The sequence below is a fragment of the Panicum virgatum genome, chromosome 3N (genome assembly GCF_016808335.1).
Source record: "Panicum virgatum strain AP13 chromosome 3N, P.virgatum_v5, whole genome shotgun sequence".
In the NCBI taxonomy this organism is placed as follows: domain Eukaryota; kingdom Viridiplantae; phylum Streptophyta; class Magnoliopsida; order Poales; family Poaceae; genus Panicum; species Panicum virgatum.
The window spans coordinates 6,943,259-6,964,701 of NC_053147.1; the positions used below are offsets into that span (position 1 = coordinate 6,943,259).

Genomic DNA, 21,443 nt, shown 5'->3' on the forward strand with positions numbered 1-21,443 from the left:
TTAGTGGAGCAACAAGGTACTCAACAAGCTGACTTTGAAACAACTCTCGGTAACAATTCAAGTAGTACTGACACATTTTTATTGGGAAATAAGATAGTACTGAAATCAAATTGCTAATTCATACATTCATGATAGCTGCTGAGAGGCAGGTAGGAATGATCAGAGAAATGGTCACTTCAGCAATCCAATCAACAATTCAGTAACTTAACCAATTTACCCAACCGTCACAGAATCAATTTGATGCAGATGAGACCCTTTTCTTGATGACAAAATCAGCATTACAGAATCAATTTGCCTAACAATTGTTCATCTCTCACAATGTCAAACATTACAGATTCAATTTTATGCATTGCAGATCACTACGGCAGCCCCCCCGGCGGTCGCCCTCCTCGCTAGCTGCAGCCTCGACGGTCACCCGCCGCCTCCTCCACGCGCAGGACAGCTCACGGCGGCAACCTCCTCCACACGCAGGGCAGCTCGCGGCGGCGGGCCTCGCACGGCATTGCAGGCCTCTCGCGGCGGGCGCCGAGTGCCCTCCCCACTCGCGCGGTAGGGCAGACCCCAAACCACGGCCTCGCGCGGCGCCGCACCCTCTCCGATCACGGCGCCGGATCGACGCGCCGGGCTGGGCGGCCGCCCGCGTGCACCAGCGTGCCGTCAGGACCGGCGGTCGACCGCCTCCATGTGCCTCCGGCCGCGGCGGCAGGGCAGGGTAGGGCCTCGACCCCGACCTCGCGCGGCGACCGCCTGGTGGCCTCCTGTAAGGATCACCGGGGTATCCGACCCTAGAGGGAGAGGGGGTGAATATGGTCGCTAATCCCTTTCTATCCTAGGGCTCAATCTATTTGCATGAGATAAACCTAACACGTCTTACACATGCTAGTTATGACTAAGGTTTATCTATGCTACTCTCAACTTACCCCTAAAAGACTTGCAACCTATAGCCAATCCTAATCAAACTAACTAGGAAAGTAAAGGTACGCAAGATAGAGTAAATGCGGAAACATAATACGGTAAGTAAGAGGTAAGGGAGAGAATATGCAAACTCCCGTGAAGACACCAAGACACACGATTTAACGTGGTTCGGTTAGGACACCAAGTCCTTCCCTACGTCCACGGCCACTTGTCCAACACGAACAAATGTGATGTCAAGTCTCTTCGCTTGATCACCGTCTTGCGTTTGCCACCAAGGCTCCCGGCAAATAAAGGCTAAGTGACCCCAAGTCACCAAGACAAGGCCACCACCACCGTCTCTCTCGAAGCGTCACCAACGGCACCGTCTTCACTATTGGAGCTTCTCACCAAGAGGGGTCTCCTTCCCCGCACAAAGTGTCGTTGCCTCTCCACACCAAGTTGGAGGGTCACACGACGAGTACATAAGATGCTTGCCGCAGCAAGACTTCTCTCAAGGGAGCTCTCGCAAGAACTAATCCCTATTACAAGCACTAAGCACTCTCACAAATGTGCTTAAGCCTATATGATGTACAATGAAGCTCTATGGTGGTTGGAGGTGTTCTTCAAGTGTTATATGCTTCCTTAGTCTCCAGCAACAACAAATGACCCGGTCTTGGGGGGCATATATAGCCCACACACCCCAAAAGAGCCGTTGGGAAAGGCTGACAAAAATTTTTATCATCGGTTAAACCGACGCTCCAGTTTTGCCAACACCGGATTAACCGGTGAGTGCACTTTCCCTTCTACTAGCCGTTACAGTCTTCCAACGGCTACTTGATCAATCGACCGACGCTCTTGAATTAAACGTCGGTTTAACCGGTGAGTGCAAGTTCAGAACCCCCGAAAAATGGAGTCTCTGGACAACTACACCGACGCTCACTTTTTCTTTATCGTCGGTTTAACCGGTGCCTCTGGGTCTGTCTTCACTTCAAGTCATTGCACCGACGAGTTGTCTTCAGGCATCGTCGGTTTATCCGGCGCAAAACCCTAGCCTCAGCTTCTGGTTCCAATGCACCGATGAGTACAATTTGGCTAACGTCGGTTTAACCGGTGGTAGCAAATTGTCTCTGTATTGTTCGTTTTGACTTGATTTCTTCATGGTCTCTTCGATTCTTGTCCCTTGGACCGAAGAGGCAGAACCACCGGTAGGGGCGGCCCTTCGGGCCTAGCTACGCATATCTTCTCTTTGTCATCACTTGAATCTAAAAGCCTGAGAATGGTCATCTTAACAATCATATTAGTCCAAGTGTTGTGTTGTCTATATCAATCACCAAAACATTATATTGAAATATGGCATGAGAGTCCATTTTCGCTACACCTCCACACTCGTGGCGGCGCGGCGGCCTGGAGGTCTCGGCAGCGGGGAGCCTCCCAGCTAACTCGCGGCGGTGGCCTGACACGGGCAAGCCGAATTCCGACGAATCGAGGGACGGGGGGTTGGAGGCGGCGTCGTGAGCGTGCAAGATTGGGACGCCGTCTCCTGTCTGTTAACCCCAAACGGGATTTGTTCTGTCTGGGTGCGGGCCAAAGGAACATGATCGTTGGATTAGATTTGGACATCCGAGATTCTCTAAATGTCACCTTGTGATATGCCTACACAATGTCACTCAATCTGCGTCCCCTCTCTATCTTCATTATCTCCACCGTCGTCCCAATCTCTCCCCACCACTCCCTCTATCTCTCACTCTCTACCGTCATCTCTCTCTCTCTCTCCCCCCCCTGCAGCAGCGGCACGAGCGCGGTGTGGTGGCTCGAGCCCCTGGCGGCAAGTGCACGGCCGTGGGGCGTGGCGGCAGAGCGCAAGGACCCGGCGCAGGGTTGAGGGTGCTGCGTGTGGCGGCGGTGCGGCGCCCAGCGCAGCTGCTGCTCCAAGCAGCTGCTTCAGCTTTTTTATTTTTTTTATTCAATCAGTAGGAGCGGGTCGCGGCGTGATCCACTCTTGAAAATCCATTTCTAGGGTTGGGTCATTTCCGTCACCCACTCTATAAATCTATTTGTTGGGGTGGGTGAGGGTATAACTCACCCTTAAAATGGATTTTGAGGGGTGGGCACGTTACCCGACTCTACAAATAGTATTTTCGAAAAATAGGGACGAGTACTGTACCCGTCTCTAAAAATAATTTTTTTACCCATCCTAAAACCCTTTTCACATTAGTGTGGAATGCATGGCAAGAAGATTAGCCGGCTGCAGTGTTGGAAATATGCCCTAGAGGCAATCATATTTTCTTGTATTTATGGTTAATAAAGTGTTTCTTGAATATTCATGGATGACAACTTGCATTGATTAATGCTTATGTGAAGTATTTGTGAAACTCTTTACTTGTATGAATATTCTAAAGTGTTCCTAGTTGGAGTTCATGTGAGGACACACATAAATATTAGACTAGCACATGTATTAGTTGATTGACTACGTTTCACAAGTCATGGATATGGTGATGTCAAACTAATAATGTGGGCTCATGTGAGATATGAGATTGAACTGACCCAACACGGGATGATGACTTCTCATTACACAATATGTACGCTGTGTCCTAAGACCTGAGATCGTCGTATGTACTCAAGATGTGAACCGACTTATTTAGGTGCCATCAAACGCTGCACCGTAACAGGATAGTCATAAAGGTGACTTTCGGGTCTGTCAAGAAGCATGCTATAAGACATAGTCGGTCAAGATGGGATTTGCCCATCTCTACAAGAGAGATATCTCTGGCCCCTCGAGTGATTTGGATCAGGAAATGCATGACCATACTGGGGTTAAGAGTTAACCAAGGATTCTGAATCACAGGATCGAGAAAGAGTGGTCGGCTTTAAGCTAGACCAAATAACGTGAGGCAAAGGGAACGGCATGTATATGATATTGTAGCGGCTCGTCTGATATGATCTTTGTGTGCGTATAGGAGTTCACATGTCTTGCTAGAGGTCACTGTCTACTATTGGGCCGAGTAAGAGTACTCGGACCATGTCTATTCACATGTGAGCCCATAGAGTCACACACTTAAGGGGGAAAAGCCTGATAGGGATGAGATCCGAATTAGACTGGACTTAGGTGCACTAATTGGCATTTTCGGCCCAAAAGGAGGCGCCCAAGGTGGGGCCCAAGGCAGCCCACCTAAGGGGCTATATAAACAGAGGGAGGAGGCGCCTAAAAACCCTAAGCTTGCTACTATTCACACGGATGAACAGTAAGGTGAACATTACCAACTGCACTTGCTTCTTCCCGTACGTGTGGACTTTGTGGAGGTGTTGCGCTTGAGCCGTTCGTGAGGAGGTTCACGCAACTGCACTGCCGGCTTCCATCTGCACTACACCGACGCACTACAGAAGTTCCGCAACCGCGCATTTAGTGGTAATCCCGTGATCTATAACTGCAGTAATCCTGATTTATGTGGTAAAAAAATTTTATTTTTACTATCCCATATTCCTACATGCAGGACCGTGTGTGGACGGTTGCGGCAAGCGGACAAGCCACAGTCCCGTCACCTGCGACTAGTCCCTTTCCATACCCTAGAGGCCTAGACTACCAAATAGAAGTAGCCAACAAACTATCAACGCACAAAAAACACAAGCTACTTATTATCTCTAACAAATGGTGCCTGCATGCCATGGTGTTGTGCATACATCGTTCGTAGATCAAACAAAATTGCAAATGAAAGATACATGAACCTGGGGCTGCGCGACTAGCTAGTCCCTTTCCCCCGTACCCCAGGCTACCAAGTAGAAGTAGTCAACAAACTCTCAACACACAAAAATCACACGCTACTTATTATCTCTAACAGATGGTGCATGCATATGACATGTGTTTTGTACAACAGAAGATTGGTCCAAAATGCTCATTGTGCATAGACTTCATCATCAAATGCAATGCATATCGTACGTAGATCAAACAAAATTGCAAATGAAAGAGAGGCATGAACTTGCATGCACACTGCACACCAGCCTGACCTGGACTGCGCTCTCAGCTCCATTTAAACAAGAAACATGACATACATACCAAAGAGTCCAGGACTTTTATTTTTTGTTTGAGAAAACCAAAGAGTCCGTGAATTATAGGAAGGCCCTAGTCAAATATTACAATAACATCAAAAAAAATAAACATTAATTAATTGAGCTTTGTTACAATGATCATAAAGTATTGATGGTTACTTTCAGATACTTTTGCCTTGAAATTTTTTCTGGCTGTTGATCAGTGAAAGGTATTTACAAAAATTAAATTAAATTAATATTCGGTCCCACTTTTTGGTACTTGGTCCCATATTTTTGTACCACCAGATACTTTAATCTAGGTACTTCCTACTTTGACCACCGTACGATTCTGTCAGATGGACGATTCTTATTTTTTCAATCATTGTAGAAATTCTTTAATTATATACATTGACAGATCTAATTAATAGCAGGGCTATTATGCAAGGAGACCACCACAGCGTCCGGGATGGTTGGATGGAAAGCAGCAGGCGCAGGTCGCTTCTAAAGTTTTTCATTCTCAACTTCCTGTTTATTAGCTCTGTCTTTCTCGTTTGTCTTGAGAAGCACATTTGTCTCTGGGCTGTTTTCTGCAGTTAGGTTCTGCTTGTTTTGTACTCTAAGTCATGGTTAGCCTGGTGTTGGACTGTCTTTTCTTATAAAAAATGGGGACATTGGTTGATACTACTATCTTACTATTACTAATTGGAGGCTCGTTTTAACACCTCCGTGTAAAGCCATCTAGGATCCTAGGTGGATATCAAAGACAGAAATCCTAGAAATTTTTATAGAAAAACAAAACGTCGAGCCATCAAGTCGGTATTGATGTAATCATCATTGCTACTAGTAGCCATTGAATCTACTCTTTCTAATGAATTGCCCACTATTATGAAAATTAGACTAAAATAACCCCCTATATCTATATCTTAATTACCACACCAGCCATAATGAAAAAATCACCCAAACAAATCGATTTTTTGATCATTCCTATCTTACTTTTGAGACCAATCACTAGACCTCTCAAGCATTGTAGTTGCACCCCATACGAAATAAGTGCCGACCCTAGCAAGTTAACGAGGAAGCTTACCGTTCTTCCTTCGGACGGTTATTCAGCTAGGCAGGATATCTCCTATGGATCACATTCTCAGGCTAATTTAAATCTTTCCTAAAGTTTACAAACTTACTTTTATCCCTTCACGTTACCAAACTCAATGCAGCAAAAAACTTGCACATCTGTTCGTTCAGAAAAACTTGCACATCTTCTCTTTGAAAAACTTGCAAAATAAAAAACTTGCACATCTTCTCCTCCCCGTCACCATCACGAAGAAGTTGTGGCCCGAGATGGATCTCCACGTGGTGGTGCCCATCCATCTGATCAGGAAGGAGAGGCTGGCCCAATGGTTAGAGATAGATCTCAATGGTGGTATGGCACTGTGCATGGCTGTGCTCACCGCCATAGTAAGATTTGCATCCATCCGGCCAGTTCATCTCATGTGAGTTACCACACTAATCTAAGATTTATATTTCGTACATTTCTAATGGAAGCTGTTTAAGAGTCTAAATATTTGATGGATTATTAACAATTTTAATCATTAGCTATAGATATTAATTCTTTTGTAAATTTATAATACTTATCTCTCACAATTACTAGCCCGTGTGGATGTACGGATTGATGGACCAGTAGAAACATATTCACTTATGTATCCATGAGGAGCAGTTACAAATAAAATATAACAGATGGAGACGAACATTAATATTTATCCAAATGCATAATACACTCATGAAAGCATTATTTATTTATGCATTCCATCAATTTTATTACTTACAGAAAATGCCTATTCTGCCATCAATTGTTGATATCACTTTTTTATTAGTTTCAAAAAATGTTATGATACTCCTTACAAGTTGATGTTGTAGGACTGGAACAACTGCACCCCCCCCCCCCCACACGTCGCCCTCACAGGCGACACAGGGGCGATTCCGGCGGCGGCATCCTCCCCCCTCCATTCACTGCCTCCGGTGGTTGCCGCGTCGCCGGCGGCCGACCGGCCGGGTAGCGGTGGCGGCCCGCGGCTGGACCGAAGCCAGCTAGCTTGCCTCTCATCTCTTCTCCCTTTTCCACCGAGCTCCAAACCCGGGTCGCAGCCCACCTCCACCCTTGCCGCCGCCGATCGCTGAGGGCCAGATCTGGTGTTGGGGTTGCCGGATCTGGTCGTCACATGGGCGGATTTGCTGTCGTCGGGCTTCACTGCCTCGGCGCCAGCGGCCTGCCCCGTGCATGCCCCCTATCTGGCAGTTCTTTGCCTTCGTGCCCGCGCCGGCCTTAACCCATGCACCATCGTGCCTGGCTCCCCGGTGGGTCGCTAGCGCTCGGTGGATGGGGTCCCGCAGTCGACGCTCGCCTTTAGTTCCTCATCGGCCTCGCACCTCCGGCCAGCCCTCGTGTGGCCAGGTAGCCTTCGCCGCTGCTCGGCCCGAGGCGGGGGCTGCCCAACCGGTGGCTCCGGTGGCTAGTAGCTGCGTTGCCAGCACCATTCGCCCTCGGGTTGCCGGTTTTATGCGCCTTCATCGGCCCTGGTGGCCGGGGTTTGCCGCGCCGTCGCCGTTCGCCATGGGGCTGTCTGCGGTAGGGTGCAGGCCGGCATGCTCTTCTACGCTGCGGCGTTCTTCGGCCTTCGGATCTGAGGAGGGAACATGGTGGAGGTGAAAGTTTAGATCTGCGCGCGGGCTAATGATGGTGACGCCCTTGGGCGCTGTTTACCTTATTAAATGTGTCATTCTTTACCACTCTTCCCTCCTCTCCGGTGAGCTTTCCGGGCGAAAGCCTTGACCTTTTGGTCGGACGACGATGACGCCTGTGGCATCACTCCCTTCCTGAAGGAGGCGTCGTTTTGAAAGCTCTGCTGTTGGTGGTGGTGGTCGTCTGGTCTTCTCGGAGAGCCTCCGCTTCTATGCGTGCCTTTGCTCGTTTCATCTGCATCGTCTAGGTTGCAATGGTCGTTGTTTGGCGGATGCTTTGCCACCCTCTTGTTGTTTGACGGATGCTCTGGCAGATGCTTTGCTGCCATCATCGTGTTGGTGTTCTCTTCAGGATGATGCTTTAGTGGTGGGTCGGGTGGATGCTTTGCCACCTTGATGTTGTAGTTTCTTTTAACTGGTCCTGATGTGGTCGTATCTAGATTTGTGGGTTGGTCTGTGTCTCCTCCGTTTTTTTTTCTTGTTCTTGTTTGTTGTACGGGTGGTGCCACTTGTTTGGTGGTGCCCTATTTTCACCTTAATAGCCTCTGCCTATTAAAGTTTGTAATAGTCGTATTGCTTTTTTTTAATAAAATATGTGCTCAGGCACGTTACTGAAAAAATATTGTGATAGCCATACTATACTATATATATGTACAGAAGAGAAATAGATCGATCTCTGTTGACAAACCTGTTGCTGAGACGATGAACTTTCTGGGTTAGAGTATCCAATGAAGAAATCACGCCATATGGATGGGCGGAAATTGGAAAATGCCAGTGTTTTGGCTCAGGCAGCTGTCAGCCTCATCAGGATGATGCCGCGGAATCCTGCTGCCATTGGCGGCATTGCAATGTGGTATGCTGCTGCCGCCGCCGCCACAGGTTGCGATACGTCCGGTGTGGCGCCGATATCTTCATTTGATCCTTTCCCATTACCTTTCTTCAACCAAACAAAAACAAGTTTATTGTCAGCACTGCCGTTACAGCTCTGGACTCGTTCCCTTTACGTTTGGGTTGCCGTTCTACAAACAAAGACCACCTAGATTCCTTGTGCAAATACGGAAAGCCTACGTGCTCTAGGCTGCACTTGTTTTTGATAGGTGCTCTCTAACAATACTTAATAAGCACACGAGGCACACGGGGTGGGAAAAGGAACACAGTTCCTATCTGCTCTAGCAGACTTCTTGTTTCCGCTTTTTGCAAGCTAAACCACTCAAATTGAAATGTTTGCAATAATCAAATTCTTGCAAAACTTCCACTCCTGTCAATTGTCGTCAGGTGATCGGTAGGGCCTTACTTTACTTTTCACTTTGCAGCAACTTTGACGACCATTTCCACAATTAGTACTACGTGCAGCTCTCTAGAAGCCGATGGATGTACGTTGTTCTGTGATTGTTTAATTAGTGCAGCTATGTACAGATCAAGTGAGACTTCTATGCTCAATTAGTGATGGATATGAATCCACATGCTATACTGATGATGAGCGTCCTTGTGCTCCGTACAGAGCAGGTTCAGATAGCTACCGTTTGACCTCTTCATCGTACATGTTTGGAGCTGCAAGAACATTCAGGGCAAAGCCCATACACACGAGGCACCGTCAAAAGCTTAATTTCTTTACACACGGACAAGGTGCCACAACACAACCACGTGGGTTGATCATGATAGAGAGCAACACATCTCTACTCCTAAAAATTCTGTAAGCGGGACGCTCCTTTGCGTCGTACGTCGCCGCGGTGCGACCGTCCCACTAATCGTTTTTCGTTCAGCCTCCGAAACCCGTCGTGGAGGTTATGAAAGGGAAGATAAGGAGAGAGAGGATACGGATGAGCTTGCCCTCGCCTGCGAGAACAACGAACGGAGCTAGAGGGGCGAGCAGCGCGGGTCGCGGCAGATCTCCAGGCAGCAGAGCAGGCGCACGCGGAGGTATCGACGTTGGCCTCAGGAGAGGCTGGCAGAGAGGCTGCGCGGGCGAGCGGTGTTGGAGAGGGAGGGGATCGGACGGGGAGGAGGGAGCGAGCGGCGGGACGAAAGATCGGACGAACGACGGGTTTCGGAGGCTGAACGAAAAACGATTAGTGGGACGGTCGCACCGCGGCGACGTACGACGCAAAGGAGCGTCCCGCTTACAGAATTTTTAGGAGTAGAGAAAAATGTTACAAAAAATATGTCCAGATTATGAAGATATCTCTTACAGTTGACAAGGCAATCATTCAATATTTTTATTACATACTCCTATATCATATGGGTTTCTCGGTTATGGCACCATTGTGATGGGTTACAATTTTCCGGAATACTCTGATGCAGTAGAATCCATGAAAGCACTTGGGCTTGCGCAGACATTTAAATTGTCGAGGCCAAGGGAAGGGAAAGCCATTGATTAAAGGTAAACAATTAAATGCCGTGTCAGTGTGTCACTACAAAATTATCGTAAAGTTTTAACCTTCATGGTGAACAATTTTTTGAATGCACAGCTGGTCATAAAATGTTGCATTGCATCACACTTCTGATAAGTAGTACAGATTGTTCTTTTTCTGAAAAAAGAAGCACCAATCTGTTGATTTCACCCAGTTGCATTGTTTTTTTCATGGAAATTACAGTAGTGAGATGTGGATTTTGTATGCTTGCATTATTATAATTCTATTACACAACATGCAACACAGCTCTACTTTTAACTAATGCTGGATCAGAAACAGTTCCAACGCATTGCTTAAAATTGACCTCTCTGTTGTCATACTATTGCTGGATAGTTAACAGTACCGGTGGATTGCTTAGTGCTTAGTACAGAGTGATCAATTATAGAGAAAAAAAAAGCATTTTTAAATCGTCAGTGGTGGTGTTGTGCCTGATCGATCCTGCGAAGCGAGGTCGAGATCATGTGAGATCCGTGACTGCTTTGCTGTTGAGTTCTAATGGCGATTGCGTTGTGGTGCTTGCAGACTTTCAGGGATGCCAAGGGGCTGTACCTTGCCAGTGATTCGGACGAGCAGCTGCTGACCTACATCCCATTCTTGCAGGTGTGCTGGGGCTAGATTGGTGCCCAATTGACAGGTTAATAAGTTCATGTTGGTTCTGCAAGGATCTTATGATTTCATGAATTAATGTTTGCTCCTGATTTAGTTGTTGTTTTGGTGCTACTTGAAACTATGATTTTTTTTGTTCCTTTGTGTTTAGTGTTCGGACTTGCAACTGAGTTGTTTGCTGATGCTAGATTGGAGGAAATTGGTCGCTGTTTGTCAGAGCTTTGGATCTTTGTGCTGTTTAATTTCTTTGGACCTTTGGATTAAGTTTGAGATTCAGGATTTAACCTAAGAAGTTTTTTTCTGATAAAAGATATGTCAGGACCATATACAAATTTATAATTTTGAAGTGCATGTTTCGAATGCAGCATGAACTTAAACCAGGGAACTTCTTATGTTTAACTCTGTTGATGTGGTTTATTGAAAATATGCATATCTTTACAGGAAAGCTAAATAGCTGTCCATAGCTTCTGTTTGTTGAATTGCTGTTGTAGGCAGATGAGTGATTTACTTGAGTTGTAACAGTACATACTAGGGGCCCTAGATGCTGAACCCAAATCCAAACTGACATGGGTGTGTCATGGATACTGCATGCAGAGTTGGTTTGTAACAGTTGGCTTGAGAAATTATTTTGACTATACACGGTGCCATCTACTGTGCAGGAAACCTTAACCAAAATAGAAATATCACTGTTGACTTGCATGTGATTTGTACAGAGTTATATCTAGCAATTTATGTTGATTTCTTTTCAAATGTTGGTATTACAAGTTCAATGAATATATGTGAATGGTTTCAGCTAAGTAATCATTGCTATTCCCTGCAGATTCCATAGTCTTTCAGTGTTGATACCTTGGGGTTGTTTCTGGTGTCACCGGAGTGCCTCGCCATGAAGGTATATATGTAACAGAAAAGTTTCTATATCGATGTGCTCACTTTGTTTGTCTGAAAAAATAACAATGCTGGTTGCATAAAAGGGAGCTAATGTTTGCATAGAAGGCTAATGTATCGGAGTGCCTCTATAACAATGCTCTTTGCTTAAAAGGCCAAAGGCAGTAAAATGATAATGTCGCAGTTTTGAGGTTCACCTCGATTAGCCTTCTATGCTATGTTAACTCTTAAATTTTTATGAGGATAGCACAAAGGAGTGAGCAGAACAGACAACAGAACATAAAGAGGTTGCCTGATGCTAAAGTGCAACTGTAAAGATTTCATGATACTAACTTGGTTTAGGAAAGAGGTTGGATGCATAATGGATACAAATATTATATTTCAATGGTGATTTTCTTCAATTCCAAAAATATTAGTCCCATTTTTATGTTGCATCAGATTGCTTTCAGTCAACATCTTTGCATTTTGTGAAAAAGTAACTGAGCTGTGAAGCAATTTTCTGATCACCTTAGCTTATTATTATTCACTTTAGTTTCTGACTTGATTCACTGTAGACTGTAGATGTATTAGTGAACTGCTGTTCAAACTAGAAAAGAAGTGTATTTCTTTCCTTTCTGATTTATAGAGAAGCTACGTAATGCTTGGGCCTTGTCTCTATCTTGATATGGTTTTCTTCATTGTCTCAAACTAATGTATATTGATGCTTGGTAAAGTGCATGGGAGAGCCCTAAGTGTACTCTTGGTTCCTATCAATTTCATAGGTCATGGCTAATAATTGTGAGCAATGGAAGGCAATGGTTTGTGGTAACTATGCAAGCAGACAAAAGTAGACCAACTCCCCATAAGATCATGTGTCGTTTCATGTGTTGACCATGTGAAAATTTTCAGTGTATTTTACCATGATCAACACCATGCCCTGAGGAGCCTTTAATTTCTGAACCAGTATCAATTCTAAATATAGTTTATGATTTAATTTTAGTGTATTCTGAATATATCTTCTCAATTGTAAATCTATATATTTTGGATTGTAAGTATCAATGAATTGATTTATGATTTTTTTTTCCATCCTTGTACAGGCTTGAGAAGAATAAAAAAATTGGGGCAACGATAATGTCTCAGTTGCTACATGTCTTGTAAATATTTGATACAATGATCATTGATGTTTATGGAAATAAATTATTTTGCCCGTAGCAACACACGGGCACGATCCTAGTATAATAGGAAATGTACAACTTCGCTCTCTTCCTTCAAAATTCAAATAAAAACAAGAACCATCATTCTCATCGACCAAAAAAAACAAAGTATCTCCAAGAGTGTGGCATTGTGAAATATGCATGCTGCCTATGCCTATAAATCACCTTGGAAATCATGTTTGTCTCAAGCAAAACTAGAAATGAAACATTCACATCTTCGACCTGGATTACATGAGACTCCATTAGCACAAGAAACAAGTCATAATACATACCAAACAGTCCAGGAAAGCTGGTACTAATAATTCAGCTTAACTGTAAAAGAAGGCTAGTGCGCCTCTGCTTATGTTACAACAAAGGCCAAACAACAGGAAGCCACTACTATATCAACAGATACAACCAGACGGCTTTTCTTTTAGACAGCTAACAGCTTACTTTCTCTCACTCTAGAGCTAAATTTAATTTGTACAGCGGCAGAGTAATAAACGTGCTTCTTACTCCCCTCCATCTTCCTCCTCTTTACAGCAGCTTGCAGATCAAACTTGCATGCATCACTCCTCCCTTGATTCTGCGTGGGGTCTTCAGCTAAAGGATTAATGTACACTCTTCGGCGCAGACATACAGTATTTATTTCCGGCAAGGCTAAAATGGCCCTTTTATAAGGTTTTCAGTAGAGAAAAAACGTGAGTCCAAACCTAGCAACTGTTAGCTGTACAACTAGATCATTTGCCCTTCAGGCAGCAGTGCATGCTGGTTGAAGCCCAAGGCGCTTCTCTGCAAGCATAAGAATATAACATTGTTAGCCCCCTGAATACTGACACAATGTGAAGTTACTGCAGTAATAAAGATAGCCCATATATACCTCCAGCAGCAACAAGTTTCTCTACGCGTGCTACTATGTGCTTCCCGTAAGTGTACTTCTTGAGGGTGTTCAGGTGTGTTTTTATCCTTGTAAGGATCATCTCTCTCTGCTGATCATCACAAGTTTCTAACACCTTCTGCACCACATAGTTAGCAAACTGGTCTTTCATCATAACCTAGCAACCACAACACAAACCATTTCAGTAAGGCCTGAAGATACTGCAAACTTGCAACATATCCATTAGCCAGATAAGTGGAAAAACATTTGAACTGTTTCGCTTAAGAATTTTTTACAGAATGGAGTGTTCCATACCTCAAGAGGTTCACTTTCACTAGTGGATCCAAGCATCTCACCAATAAGAACCTGGCGCTCTACAGGATTTCCAAAGGCTAAGCACTTCTCAATGACATTTGAAGCAAACTTTTGCTGGCTCATTTGCACAATTTGGCCAATTAACTTCTCAATAATAGCAGATCTCTCATGGGGTTTGCCGTGTTCCAGAACATGCTTTAAATTTCAGCACATAGCTAGTTAGAAATAAAATATTGAAAAACTGAAACACCTAACATAAATAAACCAAAGGAGAAAGTCCGGAAGATCTTAGAAGCATGACTAAGAATGCAACAATGGCTATCCCGTAAAACACATCGACATTGTAAGTTCCACAATCAATCATAATTCCTAAAAGAAGAATATGTACACTGGTTCCAGAGGGGCAAAAATAACACATTGGGATGTTATTGTGTTATTCAATTGCCCCAACAGAAACAATATATGTAGAGATATCCCCAAAAATAATTCCATAATATTTACAATTTTATAAACACAAATAGACATCAGCAGTCCAAATCAGGTTAAAGGCCATTTTTCTCCATAATAATACTATTTATTTAGAACTTGTGGAGAGTAATAACAACCTATCACCATATAGCTACAAAAATCCATCAAGTTTCCTACACATTAACTGGGGAAAGCATAAAAAGGAAACCACTTAAGATATCAGAACAAGACTTCAGCAATGGAATGTCTATACTGAATTGACAAAATTCAATTTGTGCCCAACCCAGGTGCTCAAATGTTTGTGGTGAAACAATTGCAACAGGTAACACGTAAAATTACAGTTTACATGAATTGAATGGCAACTAAATTCTAAAATCACTCAGTTTTTTTCTGAAGCAGAATCACTCTGTTTGACAATATCAAGATACTAGAGTAAAGATTGCACCTCTAAATTACACTCAAGTATGCATATTTATTTGTTACTAACTTCAAGAAGAGACTGCAAGCTCTAAAATTCACTTAACAGCGATTTCTGAACAGCAGGAGCAGCATAGCTGACAAACAAAATAGTTCACCTCCATATCATTGGACAGAGGGAAGGGGATCAACAATCCGCATTCCAATATTGATTGATACTAGTTATCAGGCAAGCAACATACTATGATCAACATAATAGCCTTGAGATGCTACTGCATGAGAGAGCACACCGAAACAAAACCAGGTAAGCAGGTACAGCATGTATCTCTTTCGAAACTGAACACGGCACTGACCTGAACAACGTAATTGCCATACTGGTCCTGAGCAAGCAAGCAGACAGACTGGAGAATCTCATCCATCATTATTTGCTGTGTTTTGGGATCATCACAGTGTTCCAGAACCCTCTGTAGCAATTCATGTGATATAACAATAAGAAATTACATACTACTACTGGTAAAGCTCTAAATGGATGAGAATGATGTATTAGCATACCTGAATAACTCGACAACCATATGGATGAGTGGATAGCATTACAACTTGGCCATAGAATGTTGAGACAATAAACTCAATAGCATGCTGAGGAATGCACTCTATGCATTTTTGTATTACATGGTTACCATTTTGATCACGTACACAGCGCATTACATGTCCCTCCAGCTCCGCAACCATTTTAGTCTGCAGATCTAAATCAACGACCTCTATAGCCTGCATATATATCATCAATAGCACAAGAAAACATATTGCCTGTTACAGTCATGTAGCTAATTATGTCAAATTGTCAATTATACAGATGCAAGGGGTTAAACAATTTTACAAGGACAAACAAAATGCATGCAATTAAGCTTTCTAGCAATCATCCAACATATTTTTTTTCTCACACAACTGCTTCAGTGGTTTGCTTCATGTGTTCTCATACTTAGTTGTTTGTTATATGGAAAAGAAAATTACGGACCAATAAAACTACACCGATATGTAAGCCAAATGACAATTTGATCGCTCAGAAACAACAAGCTAGCGAGGCAAAGGCATTGTTCGCCTACACGGCCGTTTACACGGCGTGTAAACGCTACTCGATGGGTAGCCGTGTAGGCCGATTAGCCGTGGAAAGCCATATAAAACCGTTTCGACCGTTTATAAGGCCATTTAAACAGCCGTGTATTTCGACTATTTGCTACACGGTGGGTGACCGACCGTTCACCGTTTAATGTTTAGGCTAAAGGAGCAACAAGCTATGCTTATTGAATAAACACAAAAAGAACTTTTAAAAAACATATTTGTTAGGGGGGAATATTTCAACTGACAAGCACCTTCTGTATAACCCGGCACCCATACATCTGAAGACTGAGAGCAAGGACACGTCCAATAAGTTGACCAGCCAATTCCTTTATCTGGGCAGTGCTTCCATGCTCAAAAAACTGAGGAAAAAAGGATCAATGAGAATTAAGAGAGGATATAACACAGTCAACCTCAAACAGATATATGGGAAGCACTTTCATGTCCCTACCTTTTGAACAACGTAATTTCCAAATACATCAGTCATCAATGTGAGAGCTTGGGGCATGATTTCTGAAAAAACCATGTCTTTTTCTTCAGTACTGGCTGTTTCTAGCTTTTGTTGTATGAACCGACTCCCATATTGATCCGCACTACAAAATGATTAAAAATTAGTAAGACAACACAAAAAAAAGCTTTCAGGAAGTAAAAATAGGGAGTAAGTCTACTTTGTGATGGAAAACATTAGCAATAAGTGACTGGGTTACTATATAGTTTGAAAATGTGCACTCGCAAAGAACTCCAAAATTATGGTGTATCCTTTAACAGTGCAAGTCACTAAGATAATTGGCATGTAAGTATAATATGATGTTTATGGCAACATAAATGAGAAGATGTACCTGAACTCAACAACATGGCCAGCTATTTCTGAGAGTTCATACGATTTACTTTTGTTGCTCTTGAATTCCTCCAGAAGAGAGGGCATCAAATTGGCATCCATCTTCCCACCCATGCCTGAATTCCATGAACCAAAGGAGCTACCAAAGTTTCTCATTCCTGACGGAAAGCGCATGTTGCGATCACCATGCCTAAGCGGACTGCCTGGTGCAATAGGTGAAGAGGGGAGAACAGGACTAGTCAATGGACTTCCACCATAACCAAGGTTAAATCCAAGATTGCCATAGTAACCATATTGCTTTTGTGACTGAAGTAAAGGGCCAAGGTTAGCTTTCTGAGGACCAAGTAAGTCCATGTAAGAATTCCCCACATGGCCCCTGTCCATCAGTGGATCATCACAGGTAGCTGCAAGTTGAGCAAGGTACTGGATATACGCTGGATCAATAGGAGTCTGAAGAGAAGGTGATGCAGTCGGACTTCCAATTCCACTGTAGTTTAGCATGTTAGACATACCAGCTAAATTTTGTCGAGAAGATACAGTCCCTCCAGGGGAACTAGAACCAATCCCAGGGGAAGCAAAGCCAGATCCAAGTGACAAATTGTCAAATGATGTGAAACTGCCAGCATTAATCTGGTTTCTCATCGTAGATGAATTGGCTAAATTTGCCGAATAGCCATCAGGTACTTTAGACTGTCCATGCTCAGGACGTCTCATGTAGGAGTGCTGCTGATTGCCATTTGCTTGGTCACCCTGTCGATCGAACAGAAACTTCTTGACATTATCAACGTCCTGATAGAGCTGAGACTGGTCCATAGTTTGCCCACTCATTGTCCTAGACGATAAGCTCATCCCAGATAGAGCTGCCATAAGATCATCAGGTTCACCTATAGCAGATGAACTACGACGGAAAGAAGATGAACCACCATTAATCTTCTTGTCATTAGCACTAACTTTCACACCAATTGGAGGTAGAGATGGACTAGGGGCCCTCCTCACAAGCTCAGGATCTGGAGATGCACTTCGAGAAAGAGGTGACCCTAAAATAGAAGCGTATGTATTTGATGATAAATCATTGTTCTGAATTTCATCCAAGCCTCGTGAATTATTACTAGAGTGCAGGCCTCCCATAGCTCCAGGTCCACGATGTAGGCCATACTGTATTCCAGAAGAACCTAGCAAGTCATTACTATTGTGGTTGGCAGTCTGCCTATCCATATCCCGTTGGTATGAGTCTTCCTGCACCAATTACAAAAAGATGCACAAATCTGATTTAGATTAAAACTAAAGCAGAAGGAAAGAGCCGCAACAAAAACAAGGAATCTTAACATGTTGATGCTCAAGACAGGAATTCAAGGATTCTAAATTACATAGTCGTCAATAAGAATAAGATTGACAAAGGGCATTCTACTGAGCAAACCACAAAATTTAGAAGATTCTATGTAGGACTAACAGAGACAATGGCTCTGCCAATGCATAAATGTGTTGCAATTGATAAGTTACAACAGAAGGTTGCCAAACATAGAGGTGCATCCAAGTATTACACTAGTGAAATATGAAGCAGTACTTCCCAGGATCGGTATGTCATTTCGAAAACCACTAACCATGAACTCTTTGGAACTAGATTAGTTAATTAGTATCATGACATCTGCAACACCTTCATGAGCAAAATCAGAACAGCTTGCTGAAAATGTTACTTAGCTCTCTAAACAAGGAAAGTGAATATATTCTGTCCCTTGTGTAACTCAAACCATGTATCTTTCTATGTATGATATTCTGATCACAATAAGTCAGATCATATAAAGAAGTACACCTGCAAGGCTGCAACAGATCAACAGATCCCATAACAGTATAATAAAGACAACACCAAAAATCCACAGGTCTAAAGTGCAATCACGCATTCACACGGACACGACAGTGACTGCACAATGACTGGAAACCTAATACATGTCAAACATAGCAAAATCTAAGAGATGGAGCATCATCTGCCATACAAAAAAAAGAAACGGTTGAAACCAACAATAGAAGAAGCAAATAACGATTAAAAATAGTATTTCACCGCTAGTTATACACTCCACTATAAGTGGGATGGACTCAGACTCGTCACTCAGCAGTCAAAAATAGCAGCATGACACGCAACTAGTACAAGGTCAAGGCATTCTCACAAGACGTATACTAGCATAGAATGAAGATACATGTAATACTTAACAAAAACTATAGAAAAAAAAGGAAAGGGGGAGAAAAGATTCGATCTTTCCACCTGAAAGACGTTGGAGAAGCTCCTCTGGCGACCAAGATCGATCCCGGGCAGCCCCACCGTCCCTTCGGCAGCCGCCGCCTGCGGCTGCTGCCTCCTGCCGTCCCCGATCCCGCCAAGGCCGGAGGAGCGGAGGCGGTGGTGCGAGGAGCGCCAGTCCTCCTTGGAGAGCAGCGGCGGCGGGAGGCGCGGGTTGAGGTGCGCATTGGAGTAGTAGTAGCTCTGGTAGGCCGGGTCGGCGCGGACCTCGTCGTCGAGGAAGAGGCTGCCGGCGGCGGTGGCAGCGCCCATGGCACCCTCGACGGTGGGCGGCGCGGAGCCGCTGCGGAAGACCTCGAAGTCCCGGTCCGCCTCCGCGCCGAACGCCTCGCCGCCGCGCGCCGCCATCTCCGTCACCATCGCGGTGGGCGCAGAAAAGCCAAGATCTTTAGGGTTTAGCGCGCTAGAATCCCGCCATTATCGTGCTCCCGCGACCAAAACCGAGAAAGCCACAGCTTTTAACAAAAAACTATCCGCGGAATGAGCACTAGCCGAGATCGGGAAGCGGCAAGAACCGATTTTGGCTGCTCAGGATGGACAAATCGGGGACAGAGCTTCCATCTGCGGGAGAGAAGGCGTTCGAATTCGGTGAAATGGTGCGGATTTGCGAGGGATTGGAGCTCCCCCTTTCCGCTGCAAGTGTGAGCAGTGGCGTGCTGGTAGTGGGGGAAGAAGAGTAGAGACTGGAGAAGAAGGGAGTCGGGCCTGGTTGCGGCTCGATTAAGTACAACGGCCGGAGCGATTTGGGTCGTTGGATTCGGGGTTGGACGGGAGAGATCTCTCCGAGGGCTTTGGGTCCTAGGGTTTTGTTGCTGGGGCAGGATGTGAGAGAGAGAGAGAAAGTGAGATGCCAAGCTTGACCTGCTCTCTTTTTTGTTGTTTAGAAATGGAAACTTGGTGGTACTACACTAGAACCTGCGTGCTTACTCCATTGGTGTGTGAGTGTGACTGACTGAATATGTTGTAGAGTAGAATTCCTTTCTTTTTTTTTGTTCATATATGTTGCTGCTGCTACTTTGGTGATTGAAAGAGATGTTTTCAGGTCAGTTTCTCAAAAAAGTTCATTCTTCATCAGGCAGGATCCATCCCGGGCACCCTTTTCCTTTTCTGCTGCACCTTAGGCTGCATTTGTCAAATGCCGTTAATTCTGTTCAGACAGATTACCAGCTCGAGCTTGTGTTACAAAGACAAATACAGCAGAAGTTTGTTTTGTTTATGGCATGGTACGGTTAGACCAGATTTGCGTGCAGCGCAAAGAATCACAATCATAAGCCGTGCATTGAGGTACAAGTTAGTACAACCAAAGGACACCAGTGTATCTTCTCTTCGTCTGCGCCCCCCCCCCCCCCCCCCCTCTTGTCTGGATGAACAATAACAACCTTCACAGCATAAATCACCATAGAATGAAAGGAAAAAGGCTTTTTTATTTTTTATTTTTACTGATGGGTCAGAGACTCGGATTGTCATGCTGTGGAGAGAATCTGTAATCCTGGCAATGGAAAGGAAGAGTCCAAAAGTCCAGCGGAGCAGTGTGGTAAGAAGAAGTAACCGTGGGTGGAAAGTGAAACTGTCAAAGTGCTTGGAGCTGGTGAGTAGAGTAGGGGTAGAGTAGTGACTAGTGATGAGTACGTGCACGGCGCAGGCAGGCTGCTGCCGCTCGCGTGCGCGCTGTCGCATGGGCAGTGGACCGGGGAGGAAGAAGATGGAATATGATTATTCAAAAAAGAAGATGGAATATGGAGAGCACGTGACGGATCGGACAGTGGATTAGCCGCTCCAAATCAACCATTAGCGCTAAGCAGAGGAGGAGAGGGGAGGAGGAAGGAAAAAGGTGAGGAGAAGAGGGGCAGGCCAAAAGAAAGAAGGCGTGCCAACACCAGCAGCCCGTGCGTGCATCTCGAGGCGGTCAGTCGGTCTACCGTCACTCAAAGGTTCAACTCTCTGTTTTTCTTTATTTTTTCCATCGTTTTTTAGCCTACTGTAACAGGGGGGAAATCTAATCCGATCCATCGTTCTATATAAAAAAATCGAATTAGCAAAACAGAAAGGGCTAAAAGACACTTAATCGATGACACAGGCGGTGAGCCGGCCAAAGCTGGCGCTGTGTAAAATAAGGAGTAAGGCCAAGACAAGCTCCTTTCAAGGCAAAAAAAAAAGGATAAATAAACAAAGAAAGATCCATCCAGAGGTCTTCGCTTCATTCTTTTTCTAAGGCACACAAAATTATAACAACCTCAGGCGAAGAATCCAAAATCTTGTATTAGTTGGCCCATTGTGCCGACGAGTCCAGAATCTCGTAGATGCAGCCCATCTAACTCAGCATTCCGGCCCAAGAACCTGACGGCTCGTGGCATGGGCTAAATTCACTATCCATCGACTTGCAGCCCAACAGTGT

General features: G+C 44.4%; 1 protein-coding gene and 1 long non-coding RNA gene across 4 annotated transcripts; one reads left to right on the forward strand and one right to left on the reverse strand.

Annotated features, from left to right (window-relative positions):
- Nucleotides 1-10,291: 10,291 nt before the first annotated feature.
- LOC120667147 lies at nucleotides 10,292-12,622 on the forward strand. 2 transcript variants are annotated; one of them, XR_005672081.1, is made up of 3 exons: nucleotides 10,292-10,698; nucleotides 11,491-11,559; nucleotides 12,317-12,622. It is a non-coding gene; the product is annotated as an uncharacterized LOC120667147 (long non-coding RNA). The 2 variants fall into 2 exon arrangements; XR_005672082.1 differs by having other exon boundaries at nucleotides 10,292-10,664.
- A 321-nt stretch (nucleotides 12,623-12,943) lies between these two features.
- Nucleotides 12,944-19,745, reverse strand: LOC120667145 (pumilio homolog 1-like). 2 transcript variants are annotated; one of them, XM_039947193.1, is made up of 10 exons: nucleotides 19,013-19,745; nucleotides 16,757-17,991; nucleotides 16,369-16,510; nucleotides 16,172-16,279; nucleotides 15,357-15,569; nucleotides 15,158-15,268; nucleotides 13,920-14,114; nucleotides 13,608-13,782; nucleotides 13,441-13,519; nucleotides 12,944-13,324 (listed from the first exon to the last, which is right to left on the reverse strand). In XM_039947193.1, exons 1-9 carry the CDS (start codon nucleotides 19,406-19,408, stop codon nucleotides 13,479-13,481), a joined length of 2,616 nt encoding a protein of 871 aa, XP_039803127.1. In that variant the 5' UTR covers nucleotides 19,409-19,745; the 3' UTR covers nucleotides 12,944-13,324; nucleotides 13,441-13,478. The 2 variants fall into 2 exon arrangements, with proteins under 2 accessions (XP_039803127.1, XP_039803126.1); XM_039947192.1 differs by having other exon boundaries at nucleotides 12,944-13,519.
- Between the last annotated feature and the right edge of the window lie 1,698 nt (nucleotides 19,746-21,443).

Coding starts and splice junctions, on each gene's coding strand:
- LOC120667145 (XM_039947193.1), bottom strand. CDS start 19,408: ATGGTGACGGAGATGGCGGCGCGCGGCGGCGAGGCGTTCGGCGCGGAG. Junction 17,992..19,012: donor GCTTCTCCAACGTCTTTCAG/GTGGAAAGATCG, acceptor TAATTGGTGCAG/GAAGACTCATACCAACGGGA. Junction 14,115..15,157: donor ATGGCAATTACGTTGTTCAG/GTCAGTGCCGTG, acceptor TGAAATTTAAAG/CATGTTCTGGAACACGGCAA.